At 52.3% G+C, this 16,929-nt stretch overlaps 1 protein-coding gene across 5 annotated transcripts in view; it reads right to left on the bottom strand.

The window, feature by feature from the left end:
• The window catches only part of NINL (ninein like), a 171,731-nt gene that overhangs the window by 54,103 nt on the left and 100,699 nt on the right, over window positions 1-16,929 (bottom strand). For all 5 annotated transcript variants that reach the window (XM_078056821.1, XM_078056823.1, XM_036110029.2 and 2 more), the window contains 7 exons: window positions 16,507-16,685; window positions 14,596-14,662; window positions 12,708-12,898; window positions 11,825-11,977; window positions 8,904-9,074; window positions 4,951-5,087; window positions 3,488-3,628 (listed from right to left, as the gene is read on the bottom strand). In XM_078056821.1, coding sequence (XP_077912947.1) covers window positions 3,488-3,628; window positions 4,951-5,087; window positions 8,904-9,074; window positions 11,825-11,977; window positions 12,708-12,898; window positions 14,596-14,662; window positions 16,507-16,685 — 1,039 coding nt within the window. The remainder of the gene's footprint in view (window positions 1-3,487; window positions 3,629-4,950; window positions 5,088-8,903; window positions 9,075-11,824; window positions 11,978-12,707; window positions 12,899-14,595; window positions 14,663-16,506; window positions 16,686-16,929) is intronic.

The raw sequence follows: 16,929 nt of genomic DNA, 5'->3' as shown, positions 1-16,929 counted from the left end.
GTCCTGCTCCTGCTCAGGGGGGGGAACTCAAGCCTCTGACGTCAGTGGTGAGTCTAACAACAGACCCATGCTGTTAGAAGGGCCATGAGGAGGTGGGGGAGGCACTGAGAAAGGAAAAAGTGTGTCAGCAATCCCTCTGTTGTCTTCTTCCAAGGTTCCTTCAGTTCCTAATTTTTAATCAGAGTCTCACTCTGTGGAAACCCACATTGACCTCACACCCTGTTTTGTGAGGTCAGGGAGCTAAGAAGACTGTCAGGTGAGCAAAATCATACATTGGCAGCTGCAAGAGCCAGCCGGTTAAACACTCTAGTTCCACCCACAGGAACTTGCTCAGTAAGAAGCACTCAACAGGGAGGCTTTACCGCTGGATGCTACAAGGGAATCAGCTGAATAGAGACTGTTGATTGCTGACAGGAGCAGAAACAAAATGCAGTTATTTCTTAACTAAATGCTCCTTTGTGATAAACACCGCTGCCCATGTTCCACACTGAGATAAGGGGGGCTAAGCAAGGCCACAGCCAGCGCATCCATGCAGAAGTCAAGGTGTCATGGCTGGACTCCCGACCCGGGCTCCAAAGCCTTACTAACACCTCCTTCCAGTGAGACCATGTTTATTTATTTTCTCAGGTTTGACTGGAAATTATTTTTGAAAATTTGGGGAAAGGATCCTTACTGTTTTGGTCTCCTGAACACCACCATTATCCTGTGAGAGTCTTTCATGCAGAAACGATGGAAATGAGTATGCATGTGTGCACACTTGTACACACGCGCGCACTTCCACACCACGCCCACACACGCGCGCTCTTCCACGCCACGCTCCCCCACACATGCTCTTCCACACCACGCCCACGCACGCGCTCTTCCACACCACGCTCCCCCACGCATGCTCTTCCACACCACGCCCACGCACGCGCTCTTCCACACCACGCTCCCCCACGCATGCTCTTCCACGCCACGCCCATGCGCGCGCTCTTCCACACCACGCCCACACATGCGCTCTTCCACACCACGCTCCCCCACACATGCTCTTCCACACCACGCCCACGCATGCGCTCTTCCACACCACGCTCCCCCACGCATGCTCTTCCACACTATGCCCACACACAGACACACTTTTCCACACTACACACACACGCACTCTTCCACACTATGCCCTTGATGCCATCCCTTGCATACTTCTTCTCCACACCAGGCAGAGGTAGGTGTGGACTTCCACTGGTGAGCAGACCAGGATCTCAGCCTCCTGCATCTGGCCTTCCCCAGCCTCCCCAGGGAGGAAAGGGTATCCCAGGCCTTTGGGATTCCAGAGGCCTGTGGACTCAGATGTGTGGCCCTGCTTGGCCCAGAGCATGTTCCCCCCGCAGACCAGTAGGGACAGCCAGTACCTTCCTTGGAACCCCTAGTACATGGGTCCTATGGGAGGGTGAGCCAGTGGGACCCTCATGTGCTGACTTAGGATGGTGGTATGTGACTCCAGGTGAGCCGAGCCTGGGAAGTGACAAGCTTTCTACCCTTCAGTGCTCCTCCTGCCTAATGGTCTGTTTTCTTACACTCAATACACAGCAGGCCAGGGCCTCATGCTCTCTTATCTCAGAGACAGCATAAGACAAGGAGACAGGAGACCTGGCTTCAACTTTTAGTCCACACTGTGATTGTGGGCAAGCTACTGCACTGCTGTAGGCCTCAGTTTCTTTAGCTGAAAAATGCGGCGAAAATGGCCTATGGGGTAACTGTGGCTGGTGAGTCAGGACACCCAGTGCACAACAGGAGCACAACACAGCACAGTTTCACAGGCTGGAACAGGCTCCTTCCTCTATAGAGGGCCAGCCAGCTCCTCAACCTCCAGACCTGCAGCTACACAGTGAAGGCGCCCAGCATCTCTAGTGAAGATGAAACGGGCTCTTGGTCTTCAACTCTACTGTTCAGTTGGACACAATCAACTGGTCCTGTGTGACCATGAAACCACCCCCCCCCATCCGCTATGGCCATGTTGCGAACCTCGGAGCCCCAGGAAAGCTGGCTGCACCCCTGGGTGCCTCCCATCCCTCCCGCTGTGAGCCATGAGGGTGAGGGCTTTGTAACTGTGACCGTGACAGTCCCCACACATGGCAGGAACAGGCCTTTTTTGGGATGGTGCTCAGAAGCCTGCAGTAAGGTGGATGGGGGCAGGTAAAAGGTCCTGTGAAGGCCCGTACACTGCCCACCCAGGGCCATGTATGCGGGGACTTCATGTACGTCATGCCACAATATCTGCAAACACTGCCGGCGGGGCTGGTGTGAGGGAAGTGTTACCTTCAGATGCGACAACCACACAAGACAGTGAGAGGCAACATCCCAGAGGTACAGGAACGAGATGGCTGGTCACAAGCTCTCAGACATGTGCTCACTGAAGCCATGTACGCCACCTGAGTTCTTGCTTCTCTTTGTCATACATTTCGTGGAGGCCCATGCTCAGTTAACCCACAGGCATGAGATACCAAACCCCGCTGAGGGCTCAAACACACTGACTGGTACCCTCCCATGCAGAGGACGGTCTGTCACCATTCCCACTTCACAGATGAGGAATCTCAGGGGCTCCGTCCACCCACGATCACAGCAAGGGCTGGTGAGGGAGAATGAGGTGGGGAGGCTGGTAGCCTCCCTGTGTCCCCATTACCATCACTACTGAGAGCTGAGTACAGCACACTGGTTTTTCCACAGTGCACACCCTTTGCTATCCTTGAGGGGACACCTCCAGGTGACAAAAGCTTCCAGAAGGTGAACAACCAGCTCAGCTCTGCCAGCTAGGGAAGCCTAGCATAGACTGTTTCCCACAGCGGGGGTGAAAAGCCCCTCCTCTGCTTGCCCCAACCTGGGAGATCCTCAGGGGCTAGATTTCTTCACATTTTGGTTAATAAACCACAGAGGTAGGTTTTGTGTCCATAAAAGGTCAGAAATCCTTCCCTCTGGTCTGTCCAGCCACCAACCCCACCAATGGAGTAGACCACTCCATTGTACCTCACAGTGCCTGGAGTTAGGTTTCGAGCTCTGGGCTCCTTCTACCATGTCAGGCTCCTTTCATCAGGCTCCAAAATCATTCACCAGCCCTCTTTCAAAACATTCATCCATGTCACTAGCCATAGGCACACACAGAAGACCCAGGTTAAGTAGGACAGACCCCATAAATAAAGTAGAAAATAGGAACTTTCCCTGTAGCCCACAGGCACACATAGCTGGATGCCCCTGCACATGTCCCATCATAAAGAACAAAGCTGCTTTTTTAAATGCACCCCTCTTCTTTCAAGAAAGGACATCCCCAGAGGTGAACCTTCTAGATTTCTACTGGCTCAGGTGAAACAGGAGGGCCTCAGCTCCACCATGTTCATGACAATGGCCTCACCTAGTGGCAGCCCCACATCCACCACCCACCTGTGGCCAGGGTTGGGAAATCACTGCCCAGCTGCTAAGGAGCTGCAGTTCTGGGCTTGGGTATGACCACAAGACCTACTGGATCTTCTTCTCCGTGAGCTGCTCTAGGGCAGAGTGACAGTCATCCATCTCTTGCACAAACTCCAGGTTCCTCTTCTCGGCTTTCTCCAGGTCCTGCCTCGCCTTGTCTCGTTCCCTTGCCATCTGCTCCACTTGCCCCCTGCCACAGGAAGGAGACAGGTTCAGATGGGGACACCTGCGCTGGGCCCAGCAAGCCCTGTGTCTGCATGAATGATTAACTGGGCGCTGAGCATGGGCAGTGCTGTGCTCTGACCTCACTGCCACCACCAACCATCTCCTAGAAGTGGTTTCCAGAACTACTATGCCCCTTTTACAGATGCACATACTGAGAGAGAGGCTAAATGACCTGTCAAGGAAGGTTTCTAGAAAGTTTCTGAACCAAGGAAGTCTGAGCCTAGAGCCTTACGGCATGCCACACCTTCAGATGGCCCAGAACAGGTGAGAATTTACCCATGCCCCCTTCTGTCTCCTCTCCCAGGGATCCCCAGCACCAAATCCGGGACTAGATACATGAAGGGGAGAAGGCTGACCACCCATCATCCTGCCTTGGTCACACCCCGACACCTGCAGCCTGACATCTAGGTGAGTCACCCAGAGCAGGCCCCACCTGCAGCTCTGCACTCACCCCTGGCACCTGCCATTCTGGTGACCGTTTCTCCCCCTGAAGGAGCATGGAGATTTTCTCCCTCTACCCTCCCAAGGCACAGTCTTTCTGTGGTCCTATTTGCAGAGCTGCCTGAGGTCAGAAAGCTCACCTGTCAGCACCTAATGGGATGCAAAGTCTTGAGGAGAGAAATCATGATTTCTTTTCTGCAGCTTTGGAACATCAGTAAACACAAAAATGATCTTTACACCAATCTGCTGTCCCGATGGCCTGAATACTCAGCTAATCGAAAGCTGAACCCAACTAAAATGGAACGCATTCTCGGCCCCCGTCACTTTGCTCTTGGTGACCATGTTGAGGAACACTTTGTTCTCTCCTGCCAGCCGCCCCAGCTCAGGAGCCCTCTGCCTGCTCTTGGAACACATCCCTGCCAACTGGAGGATTTCTGCCTCTGCACCCAAGAGCTCAAGTGTCAGCAGGATGAGTGTCAGGTTCAGATGTCCCCTTGGAACCTTCCTAAAAGGGGCTAAGGGAGGACCTTGACATCAGTTTCTAAGCTGCTCAAGGCCAGTGACCCTGAAATTCTGTGGCTGTAAAAGCCCAAGCAGCAAGCCCCCCTCACATCACACACGGGATGTCACTCGAGGCACAGGGAGTGCTTAGCTCTTTCCTGTCCCCCCAAAAGTGCCCATTTCTAAAGGAGAGCCAGTGGGAAAGGTGGTGTCAAGCCCCCTGCCCCGTGGGATTGGCTTGGGATGGACAAGGGCAGGATGCCCATTTCCCAGGACTGCCCCCCACCCAGCAGCCTGGCCAGCTGTACCCACCTCCCCCACCACCCAACCGCACTGGGCTCTTACTGGCGGAAGCTCAGCTCCTGGCGGTAGCAGGCCAAGGCCGCTTGCTGAGTGGCACCACCAACCATCATGAGCTCGTTCTCAAGGGCCCAGGTCAGCTCCAAAAGGTTCACCTTCTCGTCCACACTGAAGTCGAGACTCTGGAAATAGCAAAGCCCGTTGGGCAGGAAAGGATGTGTGGCTTCTCCAAACACTTCCTGGCTTTCCTAAGAACAGGCGAGGCCCAGATCTGCACTGTCCCGTAGGCAGCACCTGCCAACTTTTCTGTCTGTAAAGTCTCTGCCTCTGTCCCCACTCATCTTATGGATGTGGATGTGACCCAGGCTGGACAGAGACCCTCTTCCTGAAAAGGTAACTGACACAGAAGGGGCATGTCCCAAGCAGAGGACGTCAGGGGGATTGATAGGAGGCCGGGGGAGAGGCCTTTCTCCCTGTGAGATAATGTGCTGTATGGACCCTGCTGGCCCTGGGAGCTGCATGAGGAGACCTGGCCTGAGCTCAGTGCCACCAAGAAGCAAGCAGAGGAGAGATGGAAGAGAGCCCTGACAACACCCCTGGGATAACTTCTTCCAAGTTCCTGCCCAGGTGAGCCCCTAACTGCTTAAGCCATTTAGAGTTGAGTTTTTATCATCTCAAGCTAAGAGAATCTCTGTGAAATATGTGTACATGTGGGTAGAAAAATGATCTGACAGATGAGCCATGGCCCAGCACTCCATAGAGTGGAGCACTCTTTTCCCCTCAGGATTTTGAAAATAAGAGAATAAAACAATTTATATGTATTGCAGCACAGTAATAATAAACCATACCCATATACCCCTCTGCTCAACTGACAATAACAACACTTGCTGCGTTTGCTTTTTTTGTGTTGTATTCTTGACCCCTGCTTCTTTCTATGACATCAGAAAATCAGTTATGCCCCAGTCCAGAGGCAGGTACCGCGTCAGGGCCTATAGAGAAAGAGCCACAGCATTCCCAGATCACACATGGCAATGAGGCATGCTCCCTTTTTTAACTTATACAATGGAGACTTGATTTTCCACTACTCCCCTACCTCCCATAGCACTTCTGAAGAGAAATGACGTCAGGGTGAAGCGTATGGAGTAACTGGGAAGCTCAAGCTGTTATTCCTCAAGTACAGATGGCCCAGCAAATCATGTACCAAACAGAGGGCACAGCAGCAGCTTCCCGATCAAGAAGAAAGGAGTCATCAAAAACCACATGGCGTGGGTAGGAGCCAGCCTCCAAGACAACCCCGTGCCCCTTGCCTCCTGGCATCCATACCCAGGTCCTCCCCTCCCACGTTGAGCGGAGCCAGCCCATGTGACCCACAGGGTACTGAGGTGACAGCGTAGGGCTTCCAAGGCTGGGGTGTGGAAGACACATGCCTCCTCCCCACCCTCTCTGAGATGGTGCTCCAGGGAAGCCACTGCCCAGTTTTGAGGAAGCTCAAGCAGCCCAAGGAAGGGGCCATGTGCAAGAAATGGAGGCCCTCCTACTATAGCAAGCATCAACCTGCCAGCTTGGAGGTGGCAGCTCAGCCCCAGTCAGGCCCTCACAAGGCCTCTGACCAACCTCAGGGGAGACCCTGGGCTAGAACCACCCACTACACAGTTCCTAAATTCCTGACCCACAGAAGCTGCTCTAGACGAGAACCATCATTGTGTGTTACAGCGTAATTCAATGGTGATTTGTTGAGGAGGGACAGATAACCAATCCTCGGCCTCCTCACAGAGCATTCTCAAGGGCCTGGATAAGAAGCGCCCTGAAATGGCCAGGGGTCTTGAGAAGCTGGGTACGTCCACGCAGAGGGCTCACCCAGCTAGGTGCTTCCTTCTCAACAGAAAGGCCTTTCTTTTTTAGTCACAATGTGCTTGGTGCTCTTGGCAGGGCAGCAGCCTGTGGTCCTGACCACCAATGTCACAGGTAAGCAGTTTCTAAGAGTGTCACGGGCAGGAAGGGGCCTGACTCGGCATGCCAGGACCACTTGCCCCACTTGCTGGTGCTCCTGCCCTGGCTTTGTGTGCACAGGCAGCCACCCCATCCGTCACATGAGACAGAAACACCTTCCAGGCCATGTGAGGAGTAAATAACAATCACAAATTTCACAGGTCCTTGCCTGGTGCCAAGTGCTGAGAATTCAGTAAACACCTCTGCCTTTCAACAAAATGGAAGCGAACTCAGAATGCAACTGGTAAATTATAAATTGCTAAAGAACTGGAAATATCTGTGACAGCAGGAAAGCAATAACAAGGGTAAGTTATGAAAATGTCAGAGGCAAATCTGAGATTCACCATCTGTCAGGCTATGATGGCAGCCGACCCACCTACAAATGACAGGGAATCAGGAGCATAGTTTCAGGGAGAATCCCCAAACCATGAATCCGTTTGTTCTCTACCCTCCCTGAGGGCCAATCCAGTGATTCAGGCTCAGCCTCCGGCTCTCAGAACAGTTCTAAGGACCAGGGGCCCAGGCCTGTCCTGGCTGTCCAGGCTCTGCCCAGGCTGCTGGGGAGCCACACTCAGCAATGGCTGAGCTTAGGTCCAGGAGGCACTGGCCCAAGGTGTCAGGAGGACCATCGTAGAGGCTGTTGCTGGACTCCTCCATGTATTGTTAGTTTGTGCTAATAGGGACATTTTGAGAGGTAATATTGACAAAGCCTATCAAGAGTTAAAACTCATAACTTCAGGAATCTGGCCTACAAAGAAATACCAGCATAGGAACAGGAAGATATATGTACATTTTAAATGCCAAGATTTAGAACAGAAAAAAAATCTACATGTACAAGAGGAAAAAGGTAACATAAATTAACAAGATATATAGTACACCGACTTTGCAAAAAAATTTTTAAAGCTGGAATATCTAAAATATGTATTTCTTTTCTGTGCTGGGGAAAGGCTCTACAGAACTCCCACTAAGCCATTAGGTTGCTGCTCCTGCAGAATGGGAGCAAAAACGGGGCAGGCTTTATTATTTTATAATTTTCTATAAAAGTTGACACTTTTTTTTTTTAAAACACAAAGTGAAATTTGGAAATGAAGATCATCAGTCCAGCTTACCACATACACTTCACCTAGCGTGTTCTTCCCTCACCCTTGTCCTGCCCCCAGAGCAAGCTCCCTCCAAACCCCAAGGGTCTGGCCGTGTCCCTGGGGGGAGGTCAGACTGGCCCCCCCTGAGGGCAGCCAGGCAGCGCACCTCTCCACGCCCCACCCAATGGAGGGAGGGTCTGGGAGAGTTGGGGCTATGCAGGGAGAACAGCTTGCCCAGGCTGACGGGCAGCTCTGACGGAATTCGGGTTCACTATGGAGCTCGTCCTCAGCAAGTGGAAACACTCAGACTACTGGGTCTGTGACATCCAGTAAGAGTCTCTACCACAAGGAAGGAAATTTCCTTCCCTTGTCTGGGACTGACTCCCTCATCCAGGTAAGCAGAACATCTCCAAGGCTAACAATGCACTGAAAGCAACAGTATACTAAAACCTACTTTCAAATGGATTTGTTTCAGACTGTTGTTTTTCTGCTTCTTATTTATTATCTTTTTAAGTTAAAATCTCCTATATTTTAAAGATTTTTATTTATTTATTTGTCAGAGGGAGAGCCCATGCATAAGCAGGGGGAACAGCAGGCAGAGGGGGAAGCAGGCTCCTCGCTGAGCAAGGAGCCCAATTTGGGACTTGATCCCAGAACTCTGGGATCATGACCCAAGCCGAAGGCAGCTGCTTAACCGACTGAGCCACCCAGGCGTCTCAAAATCTCCTATATTTTAATAGGAAAAAATAAAGAAAGCGATTCCAACAGGCCTCTCCTACATGGGGTTCTCTGTAGAGAGTTCAGGCCCTGTGCGTCTGGGATTCTCTGTCCAGCCTCCTTTGTGGGCAGAGGGCCCCAAGGTCCCCCACCAGCCCCATGCTACCTGGATGCCCCCCCGGGGCAGCTGGGAAGGGACCAGTTCCAGACCTGCAAGATCTCCCTGCCGTTCTGAATCCCCTCCTGGGCCCACAGGGCGATGAGCTGTTCAGGAAACGCAAATCCGGTGCCATCATCAATGCTGCACAAGAGACGCAGGCCTGAGCACACAGACACCAGGGACGACGTCGTGGCGGTCTGGCAGCCACCCTCCTGCAGGACCTGTGTGCAGGGAAAGCAAAGGTACCCGTGAGCACTTCGGCCTCCTGTTCATTTTTAAGATTTTTCCGACCTCAACGGCCTGTGCTCAGCCCTTCACTGTCTCGTTGAGGCCGGATAAGAACCCAGTCTCCCAGACTAGGAAACAGAGGCATGGCACCATCGCACAGTGTGCCCAAGACTGCACAGCTCTGCAGGCAACAAAGCGGAGATTTGAACCCAGGGCTCCAGACACCCAGCCCACTGCCTCAAGGACCCTGGTGCCTGCTTTCCTACCGTCCACCAGAGGCCTTGCCCCGGGAACCCATCCAAGTGCCCGTGTGGCCTGACCGGTCAGCACAAGCTGCTTCGTGGGAGACATGAGCAGTTTTAACCTCTCTCCCCGATTCAGTAATGGTGTGCACCTGGCCTCTCAAAGGGAGAGCCAGAGAAGGCACCCACCAATGCTATAAGATCCAGCCTGTGGAAAGAAACCCAAGACAGGCTGGAAGAGAGGAGGTAGAATGGCCCAGAGTCACAGGTCTCCCCAGGCCTCAGAAACACATCTCACAGCCGACAGAATTGGGGAGTTTGGGTTTTGTTTTTTTAAGATTTATTTATTTATTAGAAAGAGAGAGTGCGAGCAGGGGGCAGGGGTAAGCAGACTCCCCACTGAAAGTGGAGCTGATATGGGGCTCGATCTCATGACCCTGAGATCCAGACCTAAGCCAAAAATCAAGAGTCGGATGCTCAACCGACTGAGCCACCCAGGAGCCCCAGAACTGGGGAGTTTTAAGAAGGGGAAAAAATCTCTTGGCCAGAAAGCTGACCTATTAGACTTAGGGGCTGTAAGAATCCGTCAAGCACAGTTATTTTCTGTAGGGGCGCCTGGGTGGCTCAGTCAGTTAAGTGTCTGCCTTTGGCTCAGGTCATGATCCCAGCATCCTGGGATCAAGCCCCGCATCGGGCTCCCTGCTCAGCGGGGAGTCTGCTTCCCCCCTCTTCCTTTGCCCACTCCCTCCCGCCTGCCACTCATTCTCTCTCAAATAAATGAATAAAATCTTTAAAAAAAAAATTAAGAAGAAAAAAGATTTTCTGCCCCAGGCAGAACAAGCATTTGCTGTCTGGGGCCACAGGAATTAGGAGCAGCTGCTCCTTTCTGGCCACCAGGGTTCCTGCGACACTCCCAGGGCTCCCCTCCTTGCTGGCCTCCTCTCAACCCCCCTCACAGGAGTCTCTTGCTATTACCAAACATTCCAAGTTTGTCTCATTGCCTGAAACACTTTCCCCCAACACTTCCATGGCTGTGCTTTCCAGGGCTCTGCTCTGACGGCCCCTCCCAGCCCCCCACGTCCTCTCCCCACACTCAGTCCTCAGCAGGTGCTCATAGGCCCACATGCCCTCATCTGTTCTCAGCTGTGTTCCTACCTCTCCATAAACACTTACTCAGGAATTGCGTGCTCACTAAGTTGTGCTAGGTACTTTACAGCCCTACAAAGTAGGCATTTGACCCGGTTTACAAAAGGGGAGATGGTAGCTCAAAATAGTTGGGAACGTGGCCATGGCCGTGTGGAAAAGCTCAGATACCTAAATGCACCCTGACCACCCTTATCTCCCTCCCACCTGTTTCCTTTGTGGGCTTGAGGACAGGTGCGTCGTGGCCTAACAGGAGAAGGTGGGGGCTGGGCCACATACCTGAGGCCCAGCAGCACCATGCCACGCCGAGCCCATATACACAGGATGCAATACCCTCCACCCGCAGCCGTGTTGGCTCAGGGCACTTCCTGGGCAGTCAGGGCTTCCCTGGGCCCCTGCCTCTGATTAGAGGTGGGTCCTGCCTGGCCTCATGCCTATGCCCAACGGCTCAGAGCCCTGTCCGCTGTGCCTCCTCATTGGGACACAGGAACAGGGGCAGCTCCACCACAGAGGAGGCACCTTCCTTCCACTGGCTCTAAGCATGACCCAGTGGGACTTCATTGTGGCCTCTGACCTTACATGGTCTGACACCTTCCTTTAATGCTCCTAGTTTCTTCTCTGTCCATTCTCATCAGGTTCAGATTCAGAAACTGGACTCTCAGATTACCCCGCCTAGCAGAGAACATTACTGGTCCTGCACCAGCCATAGTGCATGGTGGGATTAGCCACGTCAGCAAGACTCTTCAGAGAACCATGCCCTGTGGTGGAAGAGGGAGGTTTTCCTGTCCTGGGATGGAGTAAAACCAAATGCTAAGCCAATGGTCACCAAACCAGATCACAATTTAAATAACTGCCTTAAATCTGCTCTCCTCCATCTGCAGAGACCTGGTATTTGTATGAGAGAGAAGATTTAGGAATACAGGACAGGGAGAGCATAGGGTAGAGTACGTGGAGAGCTACTCCTAGGGAAGATCTGGAATGCTCTCACTGTACCGCAACAGGGAGGAGAGAAGGAGCTCTGCTACTGGAAGGCAGCCTATCCCACAACCAAGGAACTGCCATGTAATCCTCATAAAATCCCCAGGAGGCAGGCACCCATTTTACATATGAAGAGCCTGAGGCTCAGAGAAGGCAAGTAACTCTATCAGGGACACACAGCTAGGGAGGGGCAATGCCAGATCAGCCCCAAGACCTGTGTGGTTCTAGAATCTAAGTCACGTGGCCTCCCACTTACACACACACATGTACATACCCCCCCCCCCCCCCCCCCGCCCAACTTCCAGGTCTGTGAAGATGCTGAAGGCCAGAGAATGACAGCAGTTACTGCTGTGGTTCAAGGCTCAATCATCCCATTTTACCTGGTAATGAGACCAGGACATGCTCGGTTTGACAGGAGTGGAAGATTCTGGAAGTGAAGTGGGCCCATGATTGAATAGGCCAAGCTGGAATTCCTCGAGACTCACTCTGCCGTCTCCATCTTGATCCAGTTTGTTAAACAGATCCTCCAGTTCCTAGACAAAAGCCGCCATACCTGTGCTGAGGCCACCACCACCCAGGCCTTCCCTCCCCATGCTGGGCAGTCTGCTCATCCTTACCAAATTCAAACTGTCTGGGACACACCTGACCTCCCTTGGCTCTGGCCTGACATCTCCACGCCTGCTCAGTTTCCACCCTGCTGTGAATGGATGCCACCTGTACTTCCTATTTCTACAAATACCCATTCACAGTCTACCATGCCAGGAACTTGCTGGATGGTAAGAGGAAGACATACACATGGAATGTGCCCTGGGCCCCCAGCGTTCAGGAACTAGCAAGGACAGCAGGGCTAAGGAGGATTTTACCAATGAGGAGCTTCCCCATCACCACTGCCCACCCACCTCCCCTAGGGCCCTGCAAGAGGAAAGGAGGGGTGAATACAGCCCCTGGGGAGCGCAGCCTGCCTCAGGGGCCATGATATCTGGGCTGGGTGCTAGAACTGGGCAACGCAGGAAGGGGAAAGGGCACTCTAGGCAGAGGAAGGGTCATGAGTGAAGATGCTCAGACGCCAGTGAGGCAGGCCGCCTATGACCTGCGTGGGTGCAGACCTCAGCAGCAGCACTGCGAGTTATCAGAGGACTTCAGACCAGAAAGTGGTACAACCGCATCAGTGTCTGGAGGGTGAAGGGACTCTCCAGACCCAACACCAACCTGACCATCACAAGGAGCCCGTCCTCCAGCGTGGTCTGCCTTGGCCCCTCTCACCTCCTTGTCCAGTCCCTGGAGCCCGATGCTCTGGCAGACGATGGCCAGCTCCTGCTCGCTGAGGTGGCCGCTACTGCCGACGCCCAGCTCTTCCCAGATGCCCCGGACCCGGCTCTCAGGGGTGTCCAAGGAGGGGCTGCAGGGCTTCTGGAGGCACCCGAAGACCTCAGAGCCCCAAGCTGGCAGCTGGCCTGAAGCAGGGAGAGTAACAGGTAAACCCCACGCTCCAGGTGGAAGCACCTGGGGGGAACACCCCAATGCTGGCAATGTACTCTGAAATCAGATGGACAGGGCAATGGACACACTTGAGTAGCAAAGCATCAAAGGTGGAATCTAGGTGATGGGTACGAGGCTGTTCACAGTATGATTCTTTCATCTTCATTCTGTGTTTGCAAATTTTCATAATAAAATGTCAGTGGGGGGGAATCTCTGGTCCATGTGGGGAAAGCTTTCTCTGAAGGGAACCTCCTAAAGTCAGAAGTCAGACCACTGAAAGCACATAAAAGAGGGCTGCATTATTTGTATTTACCAAAAAAAAAAAAAAAAAAACCACACAACAAAACAAAACAAAACCCAAAACACACACACACACACACAAAATCCCCCAAACCAGATTAGTTTAAAAAAATTTTTTTTCTAGAAACTTATGTTTCTGAGCTTTGCCAGAGAAACAACTTGTAGAAGAACACAGACCAATGCTGGGGGTGCCATGAGAAGCCATCCATTGATGAGCCATGCTTCGAGCCAGACATCCCCTCCACAGCTAGTCCATACTGGCTGTGTGCTCAGGAACAACACTGTACTGGGCTGAGGAAAACGCCTTCTTTGAGATCCCTTCTAGCTTAAAGAGTCTGAAATTTCTAAGTAAAAACATAAAAGCACCGCTGATATGAGGGTTTGTTTCTCAGGGATGATGGAAGAGGTAAATCAATCCTCTGAGATCTGATGTGAGTTTCATGCACTACTGTCAGTTCTAATCTGTTGGAAAGGTTTCTGTTCAAGGCTAGGAAGAACCTGCGGGTGAAGATCCCAAATTGCACCATGCACAACCTTCCGGGCCAGTCCTTCCTTTCCCACCCTAAATTCAGACTTTGAGGCTAAGGCAGTTAGGATGTGATGGCCTGGCTGCTCTTCCTGATCTATGTGCTTCGTCCAGCAGCCCAGGTGGGCGCTCAGGTCATTTCCTCTGACATCCACCGAGGTAAACAATGATCAGTGGCCCTTATCCTTGAGGACCACAATCTAGAGCATGCTCGGTTCCAGCTGCTGATTTTTTACTGCAGCAGTAATTCAAAGTCAATTCTGGTCTCCCCCTTCAAATTAAGTTTCTGCACTTTCTGCCCTGTGACGCGCTCATGTGGGAGGCATCCTTAAGTCATCCACAGACCCACATGTGGGCACACTGTGACCTGCTTATGTATACCTGCTGCTGCCTTCTGGTTGCTCCTGCAAGGCTCCCGAGGGCCAAGACCATGTCTGGCATTTCATCTGGAGCACAGACAGGGCTGCTGACAGCTGCCAAGACTGCATGCACACAGCCAGGAAGAGGATGTACCCAGACCCGGCACTTCAAGAAGGCAGTGCAACAGGCCTGAGACCCCCAAGGCCATGCGTGCCAGCTGGCCCTCACAGACTATGTGACGTGGCAGAACATACTGCTCACTTGGCCAGTGGCCTCTAAGGGTCTGACCTCAGGGGATGCTGAGGATCAAGTGACCACCTCCCAGCTGGGACTACCTCTGGAGTAGGGGCCCCCGAGGGACACCACCCACTCGGCATGCTTCCCAGGAAATCACACACGGCTGGCTCACTGACCAATGACCTAGCTCCTTGAACTTCAAAGCACTGGTCAAAGGGAGGGAGCACAACCATGAAGCTGTGGCTTTACCTCGTGCTTCAAACAACTCATTCTGAGGTTCTTTAGCACTTTCAGCTTCTTCGTCTGACTTGAGACTCTGGGAAAATGAAAAGAGAAAGATATGAATTCCCTGGAGTATGTGGCAGTGGACAGAGCTCCAGGAACAGCAGAACGGTATGTTGTGGTGCTGGGCAGGGACTGAGGAAGAGGAACAACAGATGGTGAGATGCAGCTCCTCGAGGGAAAGCCCACACTGGCAGGTGGGCTCTGCGTCCAGGCTGAGAGGCGCCAGCACAGAGCAGCTCCCTCTCACAGACCAAGTGCTACGGTATAGACACAGGGACACAGGAAGTTCTTCAACAGAAACCCCAAATCATCAGTAGTTCACACTAAAAACACAATCAAGCACTTGTACCCTAAAAGGGGAGAAAAATGTTTCCCAATCAACAGCTTCTTGTGGTGCTGGCTTCATACACCAGCGCTGGAGAGAAGTGGCTGTGGAGCACGGTCAACTTGCCATCACACCACATCATCTTGACTCAAGCTTAATGGTCCTCATCTCTCTGCACCCCATCCCTTATCATCCTTATTAGTTCAGCCAACAGTTGGAGGGAGAGTGGTTTTCTCTGTCCCTCCAGGAGCTCTAGGGACAGCATGATGTGTAGCAAGCACCTGACACCTCAGGGCCCTTTGCAAGCTGCACCCTGCAGGGGGCAGGTCACCAAGAAACACTTGACTCAAGTAAAAACCTCAGGTTTTTGTGGCCAGGTCAGCCAACTACAAAATCAAAGTCGCTTCTGACAGGTGCTGTGTGGCCCATGACTGATCCTGGAAGGAATGTCAAGTTGACCAAGACTCAGAGGCCCTCAGAGCTGGCAATGAAATGAGAGTGGAATCTGGGAGCAGGTGCTGTGTCCCATTTTTCTAATGCATTCAGCCCAACCAACAACCTTAAAACAACATTTTCCCATGTTCTAGTTCCAGGGATCCAAGATGGTTTTACCACGCAGAATGATACAATGGAGACAGAGCAGACTCCTCAGACCTCCATCTCTGAGGACCAAAGGTAAAGAGGATAAAAAAGTGAACACCTGGGGTTTGTTGGTATTGCCTAGGCATAGAACATCCCTGAGCAAAGGGACTCTGCGATTTAAGTAGATATGTTTGCCTCAACAAATGTTGTACATATAAACAAATTAATGTGAAAGCCCAAGAGCTGTCTTACTAAAAATAAGTCCCCATAAAGCCCCACCTGACAAAGTGGACATCACAGACAGCAGGAACCAGGAACCTTCTGAAATTCTTGGAAACAGGTCTAAGGAATCCATGGTTAACTTGAAAGCTGTGGATCTGCCCCATGGATATTTCCTGACATGAAGGCTGTTGGGCTCCAGCCTCCCATCTCCTGAGTTTGCCCCAGCAGCAGTGAACAACTCAGGGACATGGGGGGATAGAATCAACTCCCAAGGCCCTGGGAGGTGTCTGGTACATCTTCACCAAATTTTAAGTGTGGGCCTTGGTATATCCTAAGTATTCAAAGCAGGTGGGACTGTGGGCTTGGTACTTCCAAATTCCTAACCTTGCAGGGGCATCAAAAAAGCATCTTCCCTTTCTTTCCTCACTCCTATGAAACCATACAACCAGTCTTCTCCCAGTGCTGGGGAAAAGCTGGTGGTGGTAAGCAGGGGAGGGAAAGAAACAAGTGATTTGGATACCAATTCTCCGCTGCCCCAATGTCTGAAGGAGTACACTTGCTGGCCAGAACTTCCCTGCAGACAATCAGACCCAGAGATACTTTAGAACGAAATGTCATTTCCCAATGTGCACCCATGCTTCTGGTGACTTGAGATGCCCAGAAATGCCCACCTGCCCCTCACATCCTCTTGTAGTCATGTCACAATGACTAAGTGAAATGGGGTGGGGAAGGGGAACCCGACCCACCTCCACACTTTCCAAAGATGCAGAGCGGCGGAGTTGGCCTCTCCCAGCGGTCCGGGCCTGCTGTTCTGGTAAACATTTGGCTCCTGTTGCAGAGCCACCCGGCTCGGGCTCGGGCCGGCTCCAGCGACCGTACCACTTAGAGCCGCTCACGTACTTTGGCGGGACAGCACGAGAGGCAGCTGGAAAGAAAATGGGAGGTTTGGTGGGGGGGCCCACACACTGCTGCAACACATTTCAAGATGCGGAGTGCAGCCTTTACAGATGCACACAGAGAATGTCTGGAGGAACACAGAGAACAGTTAACGGTGGTCAATGTATTCTCCCTAATCCTCAGGCAGGGGACTGAGACACCCAGGCTGGGAGACGGTAACTTTCTACTCTAAACTCTATGTACTGTTTAAATTTTTCTTTCTTTCTTTTTTT

This window comes from Halichoerus grypus, chromosome 10 (assembly GCF_964656455.1).
Source record: "Halichoerus grypus chromosome 10, mHalGry1.hap1.1, whole genome shotgun sequence".
NCBI classification, from domain to species: domain Eukaryota; kingdom Metazoa; phylum Chordata; class Mammalia; order Carnivora; family Phocidae; genus Halichoerus; species Halichoerus grypus.
Note: the sequence above shows the minus strand (reverse complement) of the source record. Positions and strands in the feature narration are given on the sequence as shown.